A 19,036-nucleotide genomic window follows, 5' to 3' on the forward strand; every position below is an offset into this window, starting at 1 on the left:
AATGTGTGTGTGAGTGCACACCTGTGTTCCAGCCACAAGCCCTTCCCTCAGCCCTGCCGCTCCCTGCTCCACACCCGCTCCCCTCCATAGGCCTAGCACTTCTCTGCACTTCTTCTAAGGGCCTGGTTGTTCTGACAGGGTGGTAATGTTCAGCAGGAATTCTTGTTTTTCACATACATCTTATTTCAGTTCACTTATTTCAAATCCTAGTGTTTAACCTTATTATGGTATCTATCCCCTTTGTTGCAAACCAGAAACATGTCCATGTCTCAGGCATACCTGCAGACTTTGTTCTGGGACCAGAAAACACCTATTTAGCCAAGAAGAAGAAGGCAGGTAGCCTTGTCCATGGCTAGCCTTGGAGTCCTGTCATCTGCATGAAGTGCCCACTTGGGACACATAGGACTGTAACACCTGCCATGAAGGGTGTGGACAGCTCCTGCCCCAGAGGAGTCATCTCCCTATTGTGTTATCTGTTGCTGCACAACAAGTACACACCAAATTGGTTAAACAAGCAAACAGCAGTCATTGTTGTATCTCGTGATTGCACAGGCTTGAGCTGGGCAGCACTTCTTCTAGGATCCCTAGGGTGTTGTGTGGTGACACCTGGGGTGTCTGGGTGAATGTCTTGCAACTCAGTGCTCCTCCATGTGGCCCCCCCCAGCAGAGCAGCCTGCATTTCTCCCTAGCAGATCAGGAAGGAAAATGCCCTGAAGTCACATGCCATCATATCCTGCACATTCCATGGGTGAAAGCAGCCCCAGGCCAGAATCAAGGGCAGACATAGGGACTCACTTCTCAGCATGCACATCCTCGAGGGGTGGCATCGTGGGGCCTTGGAGGCCAACCACCATGCTTCCTTTGCAATTTGTGGGGCCTCAGGTTTTGTCTTGTGGGGCAACACAGATGCATGGCATGATAGCATTGTCTTGGCCCTGCCAGGTTACTCACTGCCTCATTTGTCCATAAAATCAAGTAGTGTTGGCTCCCCTTTTATTAGCATGGTTGTGACAATTGACTGAATAGCACTTGACCCAATGCCTGGAACCCTGAAGCCCCTCAGTGCATGTAAGCTTGTGGTGGCTATGTTTCTAGAACTGATGAGGTTTTGCTGCAACTTCTGTGATAGAAAAAGTCTTTGCCTCCCCTAGTTGACCTGGAATCCTTCCACAGGTCAGGTCTAATCTGGCAAAAAGAAGCATGTTCCTTTAGCTCTCCGATGCCTTCATTACTAGTATTAGGAAAATTTTTTCTTTTGGTCTATTAATTAAATTGACATAAGACAGATTAATAGGAGAAAAATTTAATTATGTACGCACAGGACTCCATAAAAATATGATACCCAAGGACAAGTCAGGCAATTGAGGCTTACGTGCCATTCTGAGCTAAGGAATAGGATAGAAGTCTAGGGCCTTAAAGGGGAAGAGGGCACAGTGAGGTCTGCGCAGGTCCCAACTTGTTTGGGGTTTGGGGCTTGGGGGTTACTATCTGCCTCAAAGCAAACTAGAGCATTTGTCTTCTAGGAAGACAAAGTCATCTCTGAAAAACCTGCTATATAGTTGGCTTTGGCATCTTCCAAGAATAGGGAGGCTGGGATTAAGGCCTCATGAGTCTGGGTTTTCAGCTGAGGTAGAGAGGGAAGATAGTGCTTATACCCAGAAAGTCCATAGTTGGGTATAGTTACCTCTAGGACTCATTACTGTTAACCCCGCCTGGGTTTCATGACAGTCACAGAAGTGGATTACTTAATAATAAAATAATAACAGTACAGTTTAAAAAGGTGAAGGGGATGGGCATTCACAAGACAATAGGAAGAACAGATGTTGGGTCATTAGATGTGTTTGCCCTCCCATACGGAGGTCATTCTTAACAACTCTGGTAACAGCTCTCTTTCTGGGCTAGACCCCCTATCTAAATTCTTTTAGTATTTAAGAGAAAGGTAAAAGTCTTTCTTGAATCTTCTGAGTATTGATTATCTTTAGCTCAAAACATTCCACATGCCAAAGTGGCATATTTTGGGGTCATCTATTCAACTCCCTGTTAGTCCTACCTTTGAAATTTTTCTAAGAAGTTTCACAGTCCAGAACTCAAGCTATTAGATTGTTCCATATCACTGAACCAGGCTCTTAGTCCTGATAATGGATGGGTTCAGTTAGATAGTTGTGTCTCATTTCAGGAGGCAGTGATGCAGGTGGGCACCCAAAGTTAGGCCTGTGGTGCTGGAAATCAGGTATTTAAGTAAAATACATTTCTGTGGAAATAAACATAGTGGCTAATGACTGACAGATTGTAATCCTAGTTTCTGTTCTGAAGGCAGCCATTTGAGAAGATTTCTAGATGTTCAGCTTGAAGCACCTTCAGACAGAGTGAGGGCAGACAGCGGCAAACTGATAGGTTTTCCTGTTGCAGTTTGAATGTCTTTGGTGATCTTTCTGAGTGCTCCACACAGCAGCCGGCATGAAGATTATCCATATGTGAGCTGTTGTGATGATTCTCTGAAATTTATATCCAATTGTCCAGCCTAGGTTTAATGGCTTCAAAAAAGGGCAATTTAGCTCTCAATGATTCCAAGTCAGAGGTGTAGGAGAAAAACTGGAAATGTTAGTTTGGAGAGTTATAGCCAGCTATCCAAGAAGAGTAGAATAATGAGGCTCCAGTCCAACTTATAGGCAGAAGATAAAACCTCAGAGACAGCAGGAGTAGAAGTGTATACTGTGGTTTCTAATAGCCACCCCATTTCTACCAGCCACCCCATTTCTACCAGAGATAAACGCAGTAAGACTAATTTGTTTGCAGATTAAGTTTAGTTTCAATAAATTTGGTCTGATTACTTGCATAAGTGCAGCAAGAATAGGGATTGACCGTCATATAGGCTCTTTTAATCCTCTTTGCTGGAACTTTCATAAGGAATCTCAGATTGAAGTTTTTAAAATGGCCTCTTGAAGCTAGAACCATCAAGCCAAGGCCATCAGACTTAACCTGCAATACCTATAGTTTAGGTGAATTCCTCTTTTCTTGAGGTGTCTAAAATATCATAAGGTTCCTGCACCTGCCAGAAAACATTTACTCACCTGTAAGCATGCTAGGAACCCTTCAAGCAAGATATCAGGCCAGTTTTTTCAAGGTGCTTCATTGGCTTCATAACACCAGCCTTAGTTCCTTAGAATTGTCTGATCATGTCTGAGCTTACACACATCCTTCTCAAATATGACATTCTAGTAAAAACCTTGGTAATATAGCCAGTGTTTCCAGTTGTGTTCTGGAGACCCAGGAGAATGGATTCTTACTGAATTTACACACTAACTATATTGCCATGAAAATAAGCATATTCAGTAAGTTTCCAAATTCTGGAAGTATCAGATAGGGAGAAAAAGTAATTGTTTCATCTTTGTTCACAAAGGTATATCTTACCAAGTTGTTGATAGCTTAAGAAAAAAGAGAAAAAATGTTTCCTTAAATCTGGAAAAACAAGGGCACCTGAGTGGCTCATTTGGTTAAGCAGCCAGCTCTTGGTTTCAGCTCAGGACTTGATCTCATGGTTTGAGTTTTGAGCCCTGCAACGGATTCTCTGTCTCCCTCTCTCTGCTCCTCCCTGATTTGCGCTCTCTCAAAATAAATAAATATATTTTTAAAAATTTTTTTCTAAATCTGGAAAAACAGAACAGGCAATGTTTCAAACAAAAACTCATAAAAATTATAATCCTCCTTCTCAGTTTATTCAGTTCCATGTAATTAGTACTTGTTTCCCTTAAATCCCGTTTTCTCTTTAGCTCTAGAAATTCTTACCCAGCCCAGTTTTATGAACATAAAGTTATCAGAAACCTGGACTTGTCAAAGTCCTTTTCTTGAATCTCCTTGAAGGAAAGTACTTTTGTAGGAACACTTTTGCAAGAGTAAAAATAGTAACTGTAAGTGACTATTAAAATACCCATTGTCAAAGATCTGTTGAGAGTTCATTGTAGTGGAATTGACAAAGAGGTCTGGTTATTTCTGTGGTGTGCAATATTTTAAGGTAACAGAATTATGACACAACATTATACCAGGACATACCAGAATTTTAGGAATTTCTTAACAATTTCTATAATATGTATGTTAGTAACATTTACTCATATGTTATAATCTAAGAAGGCTTATCATCACTTATCTGACATGCTTTCCAGGTAATTTAACATAACAAATAAACTCAGTGTAACATCTCTTTTTATAGAGAGAGCGTGTCTTTTGAGATGTTATCCGTGCCCTCTTAAAAATCTCAAACTTAGTTGGAGGCCAAAAAAGAATTCATTTAGAATTTGATTTTGGAAATTTGTCAAAAAAACACACAAGATTTGTACACTTGACTAATACAAATTACTGGTCATTATGAAACATTACTTATCTGTTTAACCAAAGTGACAAAGGTAAAATCCTTTGGGAGGGCAAAACAGAAGGTTACATAGTTGTGAGCAAAACTGGTCAAAGACCTGATAAAACAAAATTATTTTGATAAAACATAATCTTTGTTTTTTGTAGGCTGGTTACTTAAAAGGTAACAAAAAGCCTTTCACGGTCTTATCAGGAGCAGGCCAGTTACTAGTCCCAGAAAACTTTGTCCTTTTAGTAGGTGAAAGAACATTCAATTTTGGTTTCATATAAGTACACTACTGATTTTAAAGCTTCATTTTATAACCTAAATAAATTCATTCAGTTTTAGCCAACTTAACCACACAAGGTAAGATTTTATCTTTCCAGCTTTCCATTTAATTTGTCTTTATTCTTCTCCTGCCCGTTTGGAAATAACCAGTTTTACCTGGAACAAATTTACTTTCTTTCTCCTTAACAAAAATGCATCTTCATACCTCATACCTCTTCTTACTGAAAGCACATTTTACTGTCTTTGCATACAGAGTTGTTTCCCTTATTATTGCTAGTAATTTTAGTTACATATATTAATTAGAATTAACTCTTAGAACCCCTAAGAAGTTAACAGTTGTAAACTATGTCACACCAGCATTGTTTAGATTGGCAAACTTATGAATACATTTAATAATTTCTAGGGGTGCCTGGGTGGCTCAGTGGGTTAAGCTTCCAACTTTGGTTCAAGTCATGATTCTACCATTTGTGAATTCGAGCCCCATATCAGGCTCTGTGCTGACAGCTCTGTGCTGGAGCCTGCTTCACATTCTGTGTCTCCCTCTCTCTCTGCCCCTCCCCCCCCAAATAAATAAACAATAATTCTTAGAGACATATGCTTCCTCATAGCACAATTTTTTTTTTCAGTATGGCATAAGATATGTTTACTCATGATCCAAATACCTTTTAGTTCTTCTGCAAAAGGAAATAAAAGTGTATAAATCTATGTTCAGTAATTAATGTTCTAGTATTTTCTCTTAATTAGAAATGGTCTGGATAGTCAGTGAATTTAACTTAAATCATCATTTAGCAAAAGTTTAAAGCTTTAGCTTATCCAAAAGATTTGGGAAATTTTTTTAAGTACACATACCATAAAACATAATTATTGTGGAAAAGTTCACCTAAAAATCTCATATACTACTTGTATCTATTTAATTTACTTGTTCTTAACAACTGTGTTTAGACTGCTTTATGAGACCTTAGACAAAGTCAGCCATCATCCCAAGCTATTTTTCTGGCTGATAGATTTTTGTAAAAGATGGCATGAGCTTATTTGACCTTAAGTAAATCAAGGTGGAATAAAAGTGATATAGTGATATTCATAGTGATATTCATATTTAATACTAGTAACTTTTTTTTTTTTTAATTTGAGAGGAAGAGAGAGAAGCTTGAGCAGTTTTCCATGCTCAGCATGGGCTCAGTCCCACAATCCTGAGACTGTAACCTGAGCTGAAATCAAGAGTTGAGTCGGACACTCAACCACTGAGCCACCCAGGCACTCTGCCATACTGATTAACTTCTGAAGACCTGCCTGTTTTAATCAACAAACTTAAACTAGTTTTTATTTACTAAAGGTTAATACTAGATCACATTAACTTGAAAACATTTGGGTTAGTTTCTTTTTTTTTTTTTAAAGATTTTGTCTTTGGGGTGCCTGGGTGGCTCAGTCAGTTGAGTGACTGACTTGATTTCAGCTCAGGTCATGATTCCAGGGTCATGGGATCAAGCCCTGCATCTGGCTCTGTGCTGAGCCTGGAGCCTGCTTAAGATTCTTTCTCTCTCTCCCTCTGCCCCTCCTCCTCTCGCAAGTATGCATGCTCGTTTTTTCTCTCTCTCTCTCAAAAAAAAAAAAAAAAAGAATAAAGTATTTTATTCTTTAATTTTTTTTTAAGTAAATTCTATGCCCAATGTGGGCTCTAACCCATGACCCTGAGATCAAGAGTCACATGCTCCACTAACTAAGCCAGCCAGGCATCCCTAGTTTCTGTATATTTTTGAGAATTCAATTTATGTAAACACTTCATTTCTTTAAGCCAATTAAATAGAGCTCTCTTACAAATTAGTTTTGTTGACACCATTTGGACATAGAAGATATCACCCAATTACAACACATACATATAGAATACATAAACATATCAACAGATGCAAACTGAGACCTTACAGTTTCCATACACTTAAAATTTCCTATGAGCCCAAGTTCCAAGTGACCATTCCCTTTTTTGTTTTACCTCCCTGAATTTTGTACTTTAACATTTCAATTTCAAAGGCACAAGGAAGAATGCATGTTGATGATAAATTGAGGGGGAGAGGATTGGTGAAAAAGAACAGGTGAGCTTTGAGCTGCCTGTAAAGCTGCATTGTTAGTTTTGCAAAGATTTGTAAGACAAGGACAGTTCTCAATTCTTTAAAAGAATTGGGTTGCAGCTTAAATGATATCATAATTTGATCCACCCATCCAACTATATTAATATGTTTATATGTATATATATATGTATTACATATATATGTGTGTGTGTGTGTATATATATATATATAAGAGCTTTGTAGTGTTTTAGTAATAAAACTTTTTATAGAGGCTTCAGAAGATTTTTCTTTTCCTCTGAGAACATAGTTTCATTTTAGCTTAGGGGAAAAGACCTAAAAAATCCTATCAGTCTCTGAATATCATTTTCCAGTCTGGCCGGTCTCCAGGCACAGAGCTATTTAAAAAAATCTTTTAAATGTCTTGGCAGTTTTCAGTCTGGACAAACAGCAGATGTTTTCCGGGATTAATGCAGTATGCCTTTGTAAAGTCTATATATAGTATTTTAACAAAGGCCTCCTTTCTGGGTGCACGTTTCAACCTTGGACCTTCATCTTAGGAAGAAAAGCCTATCAGCCCCTAACATCAGCCTTCAGCTGATCATTTATAGGAGGTCCTAGGAGAAATGCTAGTCATCTGTTTCCTTGGGTGGGGGCAGGGGCTTTCAGGGAGCTATCTGGCTTGTCTGATAACTACAATATAACCATGGATGGAAAGAATGCCCCTTAGCACCCAAACAAGGTCCCTATGAGTAGGGTTGTAAATGGACATTAATCTGGGATTTTCTTTTAATTTGGTAGAATCCAATGAAAGTCAAGACTTTTAAGGCCCTTTAAGGGCTTTACAATTTTAAAAATCTGCTATCTAGGGATATAAATTATTTGGGTGGGAATCTAGGATGTAGCTGTAAAGGACATTGCACAGGAAGGCCTAAAGCTAGCAGAGCCTGATTATAGCAAGAAGCTTTCTCTCTAAGCCTTATTGTCTACCTCGGGTGCTACTGTTAAATTTGTTTTTTGACTTTTAGTATTTATATGAGTAACTTGTATACCCTGGGCGTAGAGATCAGGCCAGAGTGCTCTCTGTAAATCTTGTAGGGAAAGGGAAGCTAAAGTAAGCAGTTCGGTGTTTAAGGGATTTTCTGGGGAAGGTGAACGAGTTTGGGAGTTAAGGGAATTTGCTGAGGAGACAGGGCCAGATTTCAAGAAATTTATGTTGGATGGGGACTTTCATTTTTGTTTTAAGTCTAATTTCCTTTCTTCCCCCTGCCCCATCTTATTAAAGGAGTCCCTAAAGCTTAGCTGTTACATTTCTTCGTGTCTGTTTTTTTTTTTTAACTTGGTCTTTCTGTAGGTACCAATAAGACAATTATTTAGGATAATAATTGAGAACTCTCAAAAATATTTTTCTTTCTTTCAAATATTATCAATCCAAAGGATTCATTGGCCATTGGTGAGCAGGATTTTTATATTAATCTCAATAGTGACTCAAACCAATAAGCCTTTCTATGGCTTAACCATGAACACAAGAAGTGTCCCAAAAGATGATGGGCCCTTATAAGATCCAGAAAGTTTACTCCCAGAAATAGTCTAAGAAAGTAAAGCCTTTTGTTGTTGCAAGCAGTAAGAATGATGGCATGAAAACACTTTCCAGTTCCCCATGAGAACATGAGGCACCTCCAGTCACACACCTGCTAATCAGATACCAGGTAGGCACTGCTAAAATGGGACTTTTTCAGCACTGACAAAACAGTGAAGGTTGAGATGACAAAAACCCCATATGGACCAGGACCCCTGTGACAAACTCTCCTGAGAGCTGGCCTGGTCAGACAAAGAGTGCTTCTTGTGACTTAAAGTCTCGGAACCACAGACTACTCAGCTAGCCACCGAGATGCATGTGATGTGTACAGAGAGAATATTCTCACTGGTCATAAAGACAAGCTCTCAATACATAAACAAAATGAAAGGAAAGCCCTTTATAGGCACATTAACAGCTTTAGCTGAGCCTTTGGTGTCTCAGCCAAACTGTACCTGAGAGGGATGTGTTGCTGGGTTAGAGATTGTGAAGTGTTTTACAGAGTACCTTGTATGGCAGTTTTCTCAAGGTTCACAGGTGACCTAGTGTCAGTCTGGCCTGTTTTGTGACTAACTCATCCTAACACAGCAGTCTTTGGGTTAGACAGGGAGCACTCTGACAGCTTTTAAGTGCTTGACCCATGCCTACCTGTTTTGTGGCTTTGGCTTCCAAGATGTCCCCTAGCAACTTCTTTACCTCATGTGCATATTGACCCACAGCAACATTTGTCTAAACAGACACTAGTCTGGTGGGAACTGTGAACTCAGCAGGCTTATAGGACCTAGGCTTGCGTTCTACCCTGTGGTCTTCCTTCTTATGACAAATGATGACAGACCAGAGAAAAGCAGTGACCATCTCTGCAACAAAAAGGATCAATAAAAAAGTCAAGAGTGTTAATAATAAATCTTTACCAGAGTCACCATACCCAAGGAACTTGTACAAATATTTTCTCCTGCTAATCTAAATTTAAAAGGGTGGGGGGAGATTTTCACCACTCATTTCCACTGGACCCTACAGGCAGAGATTCAGGAGCCTGACAAAATTTGTACCTTGTGCCACACCTGTCAGAAGTCTCAGGATCTCTCAGCTGCAGCAGCCTCAGAACAGGCAGTTTGCAGCCAGTGAAGTTTTTCCTGGCTGGCTCCCCAGTTGTTGGGGAGGAAAAATTTTTCCTGCCCTTCTAGGTTCTTCTGGCTAGTATATTAATTAAATTGACATAAGACAGATTAATAGGAGAAAAACATTTAATTACAAATGTATGGAAGCCCCAGAAGAATATGACACCAAGGACAAGTTGGGCAATTGAGGCTATGTGTCATCCTGAGCTAAGAAATAGACCAGGGGCCTGGGGGCTTTAAAAGGGAAGAAGGTGATTCACAGGACACAAGAACAGAGGTTTGGTTATTAGATGTTTGACCATCCATACAGAGGTCACTTAGATTAAAATATCTCTGGTAACAGCCCTGTTTCTGGGCTAGACACACTATCTAAATTCTTTTAGGTAGTTAAGGGAGAGGTAAAAATCTTCCCCTCACTAGCCTATAATCCTCTGTGTTATAGGCCTCTTCTCAGGAGAATCCATGTGTGCCCCATTCTTACTGTGATAACGTGCCTTTCTTCTTATCTCTCTTTATTTCAGCTGAGGATGGAAAGGAGTTGGTCAGCCCTTGTTTGTCTCCAGGTTTCACAGGAGAGTGGCAACATGCTGAAATAACATACAGAATTTCAGGACAGAAGGCAGGTATGGTGGAGTTTTTGTTCATCAGTGGTTTATGAGGGTTAAGATCCGCAGCCTTCCCTCTCTTCTGTACCTTCTGAATACCTCTCAGAAGCAGGGAGGCTGTTGCCAAGCCTCATTCACAGACAAGCCCTCACTTGCCCATGAAATGGAAGCACCTCTGTGAACTGTCAGGGCTGCAGGAGGCCCTTGCCAGAACACACTGGGAACACACTGTTGGCTCCCATGGGGTCTCTGCACAAGGCTCCCTTGTCTGTCGCCACATACTTTCTTCCAAAAGACTGCACTTCCTAACAAGCCTCCAGTGAGGAAGGACCTGAACATTCTACCACTCTTAAGACAAATGGCCAAGTTGGGGCTGTTGGCCCAGTAGCAGTGTGAGCTTATCTCTGAAAAGAGGGAGAAATGGCTTCTTCAGTGGAATCAGTTCCCTCCACCTATCACCTCATGCTGCCTGGTGAGCACAGGAGAGGCTGCTCCAGGTGGCATAGCGCCCCCAGCCTGTGACATTGGGTGTGCTGTCTCACCAGCCTGACCCCTCTTGCCCCACGTGGTCTTCGGTTGCTCTGTGCTCCTTTAGTTTTTGCTAAAAGAAACATTGAACTGTTTCCAGGCTGGACATAATGGGCATGAGGTTTGTCTGTCTTTGGTGACAGAGCTATTTCTACTCACATTTCTGACACCAAATGTGGGCAGGGGAGGGGAGGGAGTTCCCCACACCCACCAGTTCTCCACACATGAATAATTCTGTTCAGACTCACCCCGGAGTTAGTGCAGACTGCAGAGGTTAAGGGCTCAGACCTGCGAGGCTCCCCTCACCCCCCTCTGCTTCAGATGCAGATAGCAAGTCCTGGGCCTCCTATACTTCTGACCAGCTGACTACAAATTAGGGGTTCCCACGAACCACCACCACCACCCCCAAATAATTTGCCAGAATAGCTCACAGAACTCAGGAAGGCAATTTACATAATATCACTGTTTTATTATAAAAGGCACAAGTCTGGAACAGCCAAATGGAAGAGATGTATAGGACAGGGTGTTGGAGAAGGGGTGTGGAGCCTCCATGCACTCCTTGGGGACACCACCTCCCAGTACCTTCATGTGTTCGCCATCCAGGAAGCTCACGGAACCTATTGTTTAGGGCTGTATAAAGCTTCACTACACAGGCATAGGTCATTAAATCATTGTCTGCTGGTGATTAACTCAAGCCCCAACCCCCTGCCCTCCCTGAATTTTGAAGGGTGGGCTGAAAGTTCCAACCCTCTAATCACGTGGTTGGCTCCTCTGACAACCAGCTCCCATCCTGAAGCCACTCAGGGACCCACCAACAAGAGCCCACTCATTCACATAAACTCAGGTATACTTGAGAAAAAGGGGCGGATTTATCCTGAGTAACAGAAGATCTTCCTCTTATCTCCATCCCTCAGGAAATCCCAAGGGTTTTAGAAGCTGTGTCCAGAACAAAGACCAAATATATGTTTCTTATTATTGACCATGGAGGTCACCGACTCAGCCAGCTGCTCATGCACGTCCTATGCGTCAGGCCCTGTTGCAGCCACTGGCATACAGCTGACATTTCAGTGGGAGGAATTGATAAACAAGAAAGTAACTTGAAGAAAGAAACAGAAGGGATTGTGGGGAGGGGGAACCTGAGAGGAAGATAACTTTTAAATATGATGGCCAGGGAAGGCTTCATGGAGTGGTGTTTGAGCCAAGACCTAAAGAGATGGAGAATAAGGCACACAGATGATCTAAAGCAGCAGTTCTCCAGGCCAGAGGAGCAGCAAGTATAAAAGCCCTGGGATGGCTGCTGTGTTTAAGGAATGAGGAAGTGGAAGTATGGCTGTCCTGACAAGGGACAGTGGAGGGAAATGAGATCCAGCGGACAAGGACAAGGGGAGAACTGGCTGGAGCTACTTTCAGGCCATGGGCAGGTCTGTTGGGGGAGATGGGAAGCTGAGTCCAGGGGTGGGCTATGGGATATCCACGTTTGATAACCTCTGGGGCTCTCTGTTGTCCTTCTTCCGAGCAAGGGGTTAATTGCCAGCTGTGTGAGCTTGGCAAGCTGCCTGGTAGGCCTCAGTTTCCTCATCTGTGACATAAGGAGGGTGCAGGTCTCACTTCCACAGTGGCTGATGGGATAGCCTGCATGTTCAGAGCTCAGTAAGGGCTAGCAGAGAGTAAACAGTGTGAACTTGAACCCATTGGGCTGCATTAGGACAGCTGTATGTGCTGAGCCAAGGGCCGATGTCCTTCAGGGTTGAGGACCACACCATCTCTGGCCACCTTCATGCTTTGGGTTTCTCTCCCTTGACCTGGGCCCACAGTGCTGTGGCTCCTGAAAGTTTGCTGTTGATATGTGTGGTGTTGATGAGCACCCTGACTCAAGGTAGGTGCTATGCAGGCTTTTTGCCCTGCCACACCCTCCAGGTCAGGGCCTCAAATCACTGGACAGAGCCCTGGGGGCTGCGTGGCCCAGGTGTTGAGCCCCCAAACTGCTATCTTTGTGCTTCTCCTTTGCCTCAGCAGTGAACCTCCATGAGCTGTGTGCCAGCAGAGTGTCGGAAATCCTTCGAAACAAAGTGCATAGAACAGAAGAAGTGAAGGATGTGGATTTTTATGCTTTTTCCTACTATTATGACCTTGCAGCAAATGTTGGCCTCATAGGTAAGGGTGGGGCTGAGGTGTGCAGAGGGCCCACGGCAGAGAGTAATCATGTCATCAGTGACCCTCACAGCTGGAAGTAGACAGGAGGGCAAGTGTCTTGTCATCCGTATAGGCAATAGTAAGCCCCCTTTTCAAAAATAAAGCAGGTTTTTGAGCCACTTAGTAATACAATGTCAGTGCAAAAACAGTTACTTGCTGTTGAGTCGTTCTGCTCTAAGGCAGAACTGACGCACCTGTGTAACTCAGACCCTCAGCCATTCCTGCCTGGCCCCCAGGTCTCTAGCTGAGGGAGCCCTTGGTGACATGGCCATCTTTCCCCATCTGGCACCTAGGCTGGCATGGGGAGGGGTCAGCCCACTGACCAGCTTCAGGAGCTTATGGGCACTGTGGCGTCTCCAGGCTCCCTGAGCCACCTGCTGCCTGGGACCAGTGTGGAGCACTACCACCCAAGGGTGGGTAGTCCAGGTGGAAAATGACCTCTATTCACCCTTTGCTCAGGCCCCAGGTCTCTCTCTCTGGCATAGAGCAAGCTACCTCCTGGTAGCTGGCCCTATGGCCACTTGACCTGCCAGGCCTGAGGGCCCCTGCAGGCTCCCTATACCTGGAGCAACGTTAGTTGATCCCCACTCTCCTGACTGTGCCACTGGCTGCGGACATTACGACGCTCAGGGCCTACCACACACAAATTTGGCCTGGCAGCACACTGGGGGACTCCACTCTCCTAGGCTGGCTTGAAGAGACACCTCCCAGCATCACCTTATCACTGGCTGCAGGTTGCCCTTTCCCTAGGGGACCAACAACCTCCCAGAGTGACCTCGGGAGATGCTAGCCTGTTCAGAAAAGCTCTTCCAACTCCCTTTTGTGGTCACACATGGCTCTGAAAGAGCTGCTTAGGTCTGTTTTCAGAAATGGTATCCATCTTCAATGTGACATTTGCTGACTGAGCAAATGCCCAAAGTGAAGGAAAATTCAGCTCACTGAGCAGCTTCCCCCTACAAAACATAAGTGTGTGAGATATCTCAAGGCCCCTCTTTGAAAACTAGAGGTTTTGGGGTGCGTTGAAGAAACAATCACCATTCTTGAGAGTTGGGAGACACAGCTGCCATGCCTCCCTCCCTAGGAATGTCACAGAAGGCTGGGGCCATTCCCTTCTGGAGAGCCCTGTAAAGTCTCTCTGACCATTTGATCTAAGACCTGGCAAACCACTATTTGACTTTTTTTATAGAATTTTTTTCCCACATTCATAAAATTGATACCAGAATACCATTGCTGAACTCTGGGCCACAGCTTGAGAAAATGTATCCAATTCTTCCCTTTTATTTTTTTTTAACTTAAAATTAAGAGATTGCCCAGTCTCTGGGGTCCAAGGATCCTGGTGCCTTTCCTCTGAGGGACCCTCTAAGTCCCATGATTGTGCTAATCATCCCCATGTGGTATCCTGCATGGAACACCTACCCACCCCCAGCCACGTCACTTTGGACAAATGATCAGTGCATGGGAGGGCCACTGCCCCACTTGTAGTCAGCCTGGATACGCCGCCTTACATCATCCTCTCATGGGCACCAGCCTCAGGGCATTGGTGGCATCACTGCTTCAGGGATGCTGGTACAGACCAGGTGTTTGGTCTTATCCCACAGATGTGGAGAAGGGAGGCAGCCTCGTCGTGGGAGACTTTGATATCGCAGCCAAGTATGGTGAGTGATGGCTGCACTGCCCGGGTGAGAAGAGCCAGAGCGGGAGACAGGGACCCAGTCCCTCTGTGTGGCAGATGTACCTTGGTGCTTGTGAGGCAGTACTGAGAACTTCTGGATTTAGTTCCTGATTCAGCCAGGCAGATGAATGTTCAGAGGTGGGAGAGGGTGCTTGGGGTCACTGTGCTGGGCCCAAACCACAGGTCAGCCACATCCTGTGCGGCCACGGCAGGGGGAGAGGGGAGCCTCAGTGTCCCTGGCTGTGATACGGCATATTTCTAGTTCTAAGGTTGTTAGGAATGGACTCCCTTGATTTCACTGTTTCTGACACCTCTTCACTGCAGTTCAGGGATTTCCCCTGATATTGTCCCAGCAAATTCACAATTGTCACACCAACAACCCCTGCACAGCAGAGCCCAACATGTAGGGAGTGAAGAGCTATTCCCCTTGAGTTTGCAGGTAGCTGACCCAGCAGTCCCCCTTCCTCTCCTCCTTTGTCCATCACACTCAATCTGGCCGGCTGGGGTGTGAAATGAAGGCTGTCTGTAAATATTCTGCTCTTTGGTTGTTGTTGTTAATTGCAGATCAAAAGAGTTAAACTTCATATGTTTCTCTATAGAAAGTCCTTTCTTCCCTTCCCCTTCAAAGTGGCTTTTTTTTTTTTTTCAAGTTTTCTTGTCACTTAAGGGTTTGTCATGACTCTTCAACAGGAAAAGTTTCTGAGCAGAATTCTGGGAAGGCTATTGGTAGGTTTGTTCATCCTCCTTGAGAATAAGAGTAGAATGTTCTGAGCCAGATTTGTTGGTGTTTTCATTCTCCAGAAAGCCCAGATCCACCCCTGAGAGAGGTATCTAGAAGTCATGGGTGCAGAGCTATGCCCTGTGAGACTTTGGCCTTAGGCCCATGACACCAAGATAAGACACACAAGTCCCTCTTGGTCTTGGAGGCCAGGCCCGGGGGAGGCTGGTTAGCTTTGAGACCCTACCCTTTGGTGTGCTCTTGGCAGATCACCTTCCCACTCTGGGCTACAGTCTTTTCTAAATCAGTGAGAACCTGGGGCCAACATAGAGCCCTGTGAAGGGTGGGCACCTGGGGTGGGTGGAGTCTAGTCTGCATAGAGCCCCCCCATCCCACCCAGGAATGAACCACTTGGAATCTGATTGGGAAAGGGCTCTCTCACCCCCAGTGTGCAGGACAGCGGAGACCCATCCTCCAGGCAACCCCTTTCTGTGCATGGACCTCACCTACATCAGCCTGCTGCTCCAAGAGTTTGGCTTCCCAGAGAACAAAGTGCTGAAGGTAAAGACTGTCTCTGGGTACTCCTGTGCCCTTTATGACCCCAAGGGCTGGGGGTACTGCTTCCAGCCTCCCAACCATGCCCACTCTGCGCCTTCCTTTGTGTTTTCAAGCTGACTCGGAAAATCAACAATGTTGAGACCAGCTGGGCTCTGGGGGCCATTTTTCATTACATCGACTCCCTGAGAAGACAGAAGAATCCAGCCTCATAGTGGCCAAGCTGCCCCAGCCATCCTTACAGAGCGGCTCCATCTCCATGAGAACAGACCTGTGTGGAACGCCTTGATGTGTTGGGAGGAAGCCACTGCTCGGGCTGCCACCCCTTTCCCTTTGGCCTTGCAGACCTGCCCCTGGACAGGCAGAGGGCTAGAACGTGACCAGGCCTAGTGTCTCCTCCTGCCTCAGCCCCAGGTGGGCAGTAAACCAGACAGGGCAAAGGGCACATGTCAAGTTTAGTATGACACAGGCACACCATCCCCCATCCCTCCCCTGTATGCAGGGTTGGGGTGACTGTAACGTGTTTCTGTGACAGGAGTCTTGTTTTGTCTCCCTGCCCCTGTCTGGTCCCTCCTCTCATCCCCAGGGTGGACCTCCACCTTCTCCCCAGAGACTTGGTAGGGAGGTTTTACAGGCTGTTCTGGCTGCTTTCAGGGTGGGCCAAGTGGCAACCACCATGTCCTCTGGGACAGTGAATTGGGCGGACCTGAATGCATTGGCCTCCTCTTTGGTTATGGACATGCGAGGTCATCCAGAGGTCTGTTTTCTCAGGTTCTTGGATGGCTTGGGGCAAGCTGATGAAGTTGGCCTTGTGAGTAGAAGAGGGCTGGGGGAAATACCTCTGTGTGTCCCAGCTCTTCAGAGGAGGTCTGAATGTGAGCATGACCTGCTTACAATATTTATGGCTGTGCTGTGTGAGTGACATCTCTGTTGTGTGGTGCTGGGTGTTTGTGTAGCAGCTGTGTTCTGAGCCCCAGTGAATGTATTGCTACCATGAGCCATTTGCAGCTGAGCAGTGTTGAAGACACACACCATCCCCCTGTGGGTCAGGTGGACTGCAGTCCCCAGAACTGCCTTCTTGAGGCTCTGCTGGGGTACAGGGCTATGCCCATTGTCTGGGGCCTCTGTAGGACACTGGCTCTGGGCCCTCTTGCATCGGGATGTGAAGTCTGTGAGACATAGGCCCTGGGGCCACAGTCGTTCTGCAGTGAATGTATGGTATATGGAATAAGCTGAACCTCATGTGTTCCACTCAAAATAAAGGGTTTACAAGGGTTTCTTCTCCAGTCACTCTTCTAGGTGAGCATCAGCAATGTTCATCCCCTGGTGGAAAAGCCCCTGAGATCCCTGTTTACTATAGTTGAAACAAAGAACTGTCCATGCCGGGTGACAGGTGGCACATTAACTCTTGTCAGTGTGCCTCATAAGGAGAAAACAGCAGAAGGGCATAGGGAGGCCATCCTCAGGCCATCATGCATGCCCGTGGTTATAGGCGAGCCCCTTGCCTTCCCAGCAGAGCTCCCCTCTTCCCTGGGACTGTGACCCGCAGCCACGTGCAGTGTGGAGTTCTCAAGCAGATGCTGTGCCCCAGCTTGCAGTGTGTTCTCTGAGGATCTGGCTTTAATCTGGGACAGCTGGAAAGGGGTCGCATGCCAGACAAAGACTGGGTGTGAGCATAGGGTCTGGCCCCTCAACTACTTAGGGCCACTGCAGGACCAAGACCGATGTGACTGCTGAATGAGCCCATGAGTGGAGGCCTGTGTTGGGGAAAGGGCTCTGCAGAGAGCTACAGGAGGTTAGTTTTACTCCTTACCTCCAAGAGCCCTTCATCCCCAGGGGTGGAGGCAGGGAGGGATTGAAGTGTAAAACCTTTGATGTTGAAGTGCTGTGCCCACGGAGATGGGGGAGCAGTTACCCCCTTTTCTGAGCGTCCTGATTCTGTGGTCTGATCGTCACTGGCCCAACTTCAGAAGGCTGGTGGAAGACCCCAGTACAAAATCCACTGACAAGATAAGGTTAATCACCCTCTGCCCAGTGGTTTCCCCAGAATTTAAACCCTGGGGCAGAGGTCTGGAGGTGTGCATATGACATAAGCAGAAAAAGACAAAGAAGGGAAAGTGTTTTACCTAAATAAAAAGCCACAGTTGGACTACAGCTAGGAAACCTTCATTTGAAAAGGGCAAGAAAATCCAACTACCAGCACCTCACCATCCCTGCCTTGGCAGGGTTTCCCCAGCCTTTTCCTTCTATAATATCTAACAAGTTAAATATTTAAGGAACTTCCAGAGGCCATGATCAAATGTGTATGAAGGTAAAAGTGAAAATTGATTTGGTCCATTTATAGGTTAGTGATCTCACATCTGAAAAAGTGGGAACAACTGGAAGTTTCCCAAAAGATCACCAAATAAGTCATGGAATATTTTTAGTTCCAGCAAAGTATGCAAGTCATTTTGCTGTGTCTTTTGTGATTATAAAGTAGGCTTTGTTTTTTAAAAAAGAAGTAACTACATATGCACCTCCTAACATGTAGTCAAACTAGAGATACAGTAAGAATTTTGTTCCCTCTGGTGTGCCCCACTTCACATAAGCCGTGTGCATCTATGTGCTCAGATCTTTCTAGCACGTCCCACACACCACCTCCTGCCCACATGTCCTGCACTTTCCTGTTCTCACTCAGAACAGCTACACTGTTGATGCACACTGAGCTGCCTCAGTCCTCCAGTGGCTGGTGTCATCCATATATCTGGATGACAGGACCCCCGGCATCAGGTTGTTTCCAGTACCACATCCATACGTGAGCCATGCTGACATTGCCAGATCCAAAGGCAGGAATGTTTTAAATTGTGACCATGTCGTCAGATGGTAATTTTCCTGTGCACTGGCCTAATTCATGTCATATGTATGTCTAAGAGCATTTCTTTTTCTGTGAAACATCTGTCCATGTCCTGTGCCAATTTTTCTGAGAGATTGTGGTCATTCTCTTACTAGAAGAATGTTTATACATTAGGGAAATTAGTCATTGTGACAGAATGTGTGGCAAGTTTTTTCCCATTTTATTACTTTTTGAATTTATGGTGTTTTTTTCAATGCACAGTTTTACTGTTTTTATGTATTTAAGTTTAACTAATTTATATTTTTATATAGACTTATGATGACTTCCAGGTTTTGTGATATAATTAGAAAGGCTACCCCACTGGGATAGTTTTCAAAGTTAACCAACAGTGTTGTTGTTTTTTATGGTTTTGATTTTATTACTTTAAGAACTCCCAATATATACTTATGAATACCCTTAGGCACAGTAAATCGTTATTTCAAGGTGGATTTTATTTTTAGAACCATTTCAGAGTCCCTGAAAGGCAAATGTGATGTTCAAACTAG

At 44.5% G+C, this 19,036-nt stretch overlaps 1 protein-coding gene across 4 annotated transcripts in view; it reads left to right on the plus strand.

The window, feature by feature from the left end:
• Positions 1–17,812, plus strand: part of ENTPD6 (ectonucleoside triphosphate diphosphohydrolase 6) — a 39,537-nt gene extending 21,725 nt beyond the window's left edge. Inside the window, exons 11-15 of one of the 4 annotated variants that reach the window (XM_047068838.1) lie at positions 9,909–10,010; positions 12,534–12,674; positions 14,312–14,368; positions 15,552–15,664; positions 15,775–17,812. In XM_047068838.1, the coding sequence (XP_046924794.1) occupies positions 9,909–10,010; positions 12,534–12,674; positions 14,312–14,368; positions 15,552–15,664; positions 15,775–15,873 (512 nt within the window). In that variant the 3' untranslated portion in view covers positions 15,874–17,812. The remainder of the gene's footprint in view (positions 1–9,908; positions 10,011–12,533; positions 12,675–14,311; positions 14,369–15,551; positions 15,665–15,774) is intronic. The other 3 variants (XM_047068839.1, XM_047068840.1, XM_047068842.1) reach the window with 3 other exon arrangements.
• Positions 17,813–19,036: the final 1,224 nt, after the last annotated feature.

This window comes from Lynx rufus, unplaced genomic scaffold, assembly GCF_022079265.1.
Source record: "Lynx rufus isolate CCGP_SWC_20201006 ecotype Redwood Valley unplaced genomic scaffold, mLynRuf1.p SCAF_8, whole genome shotgun sequence".
NCBI lineage: Eukaryota > Metazoa > Chordata > Mammalia > Carnivora > Felidae > Lynx > Lynx rufus.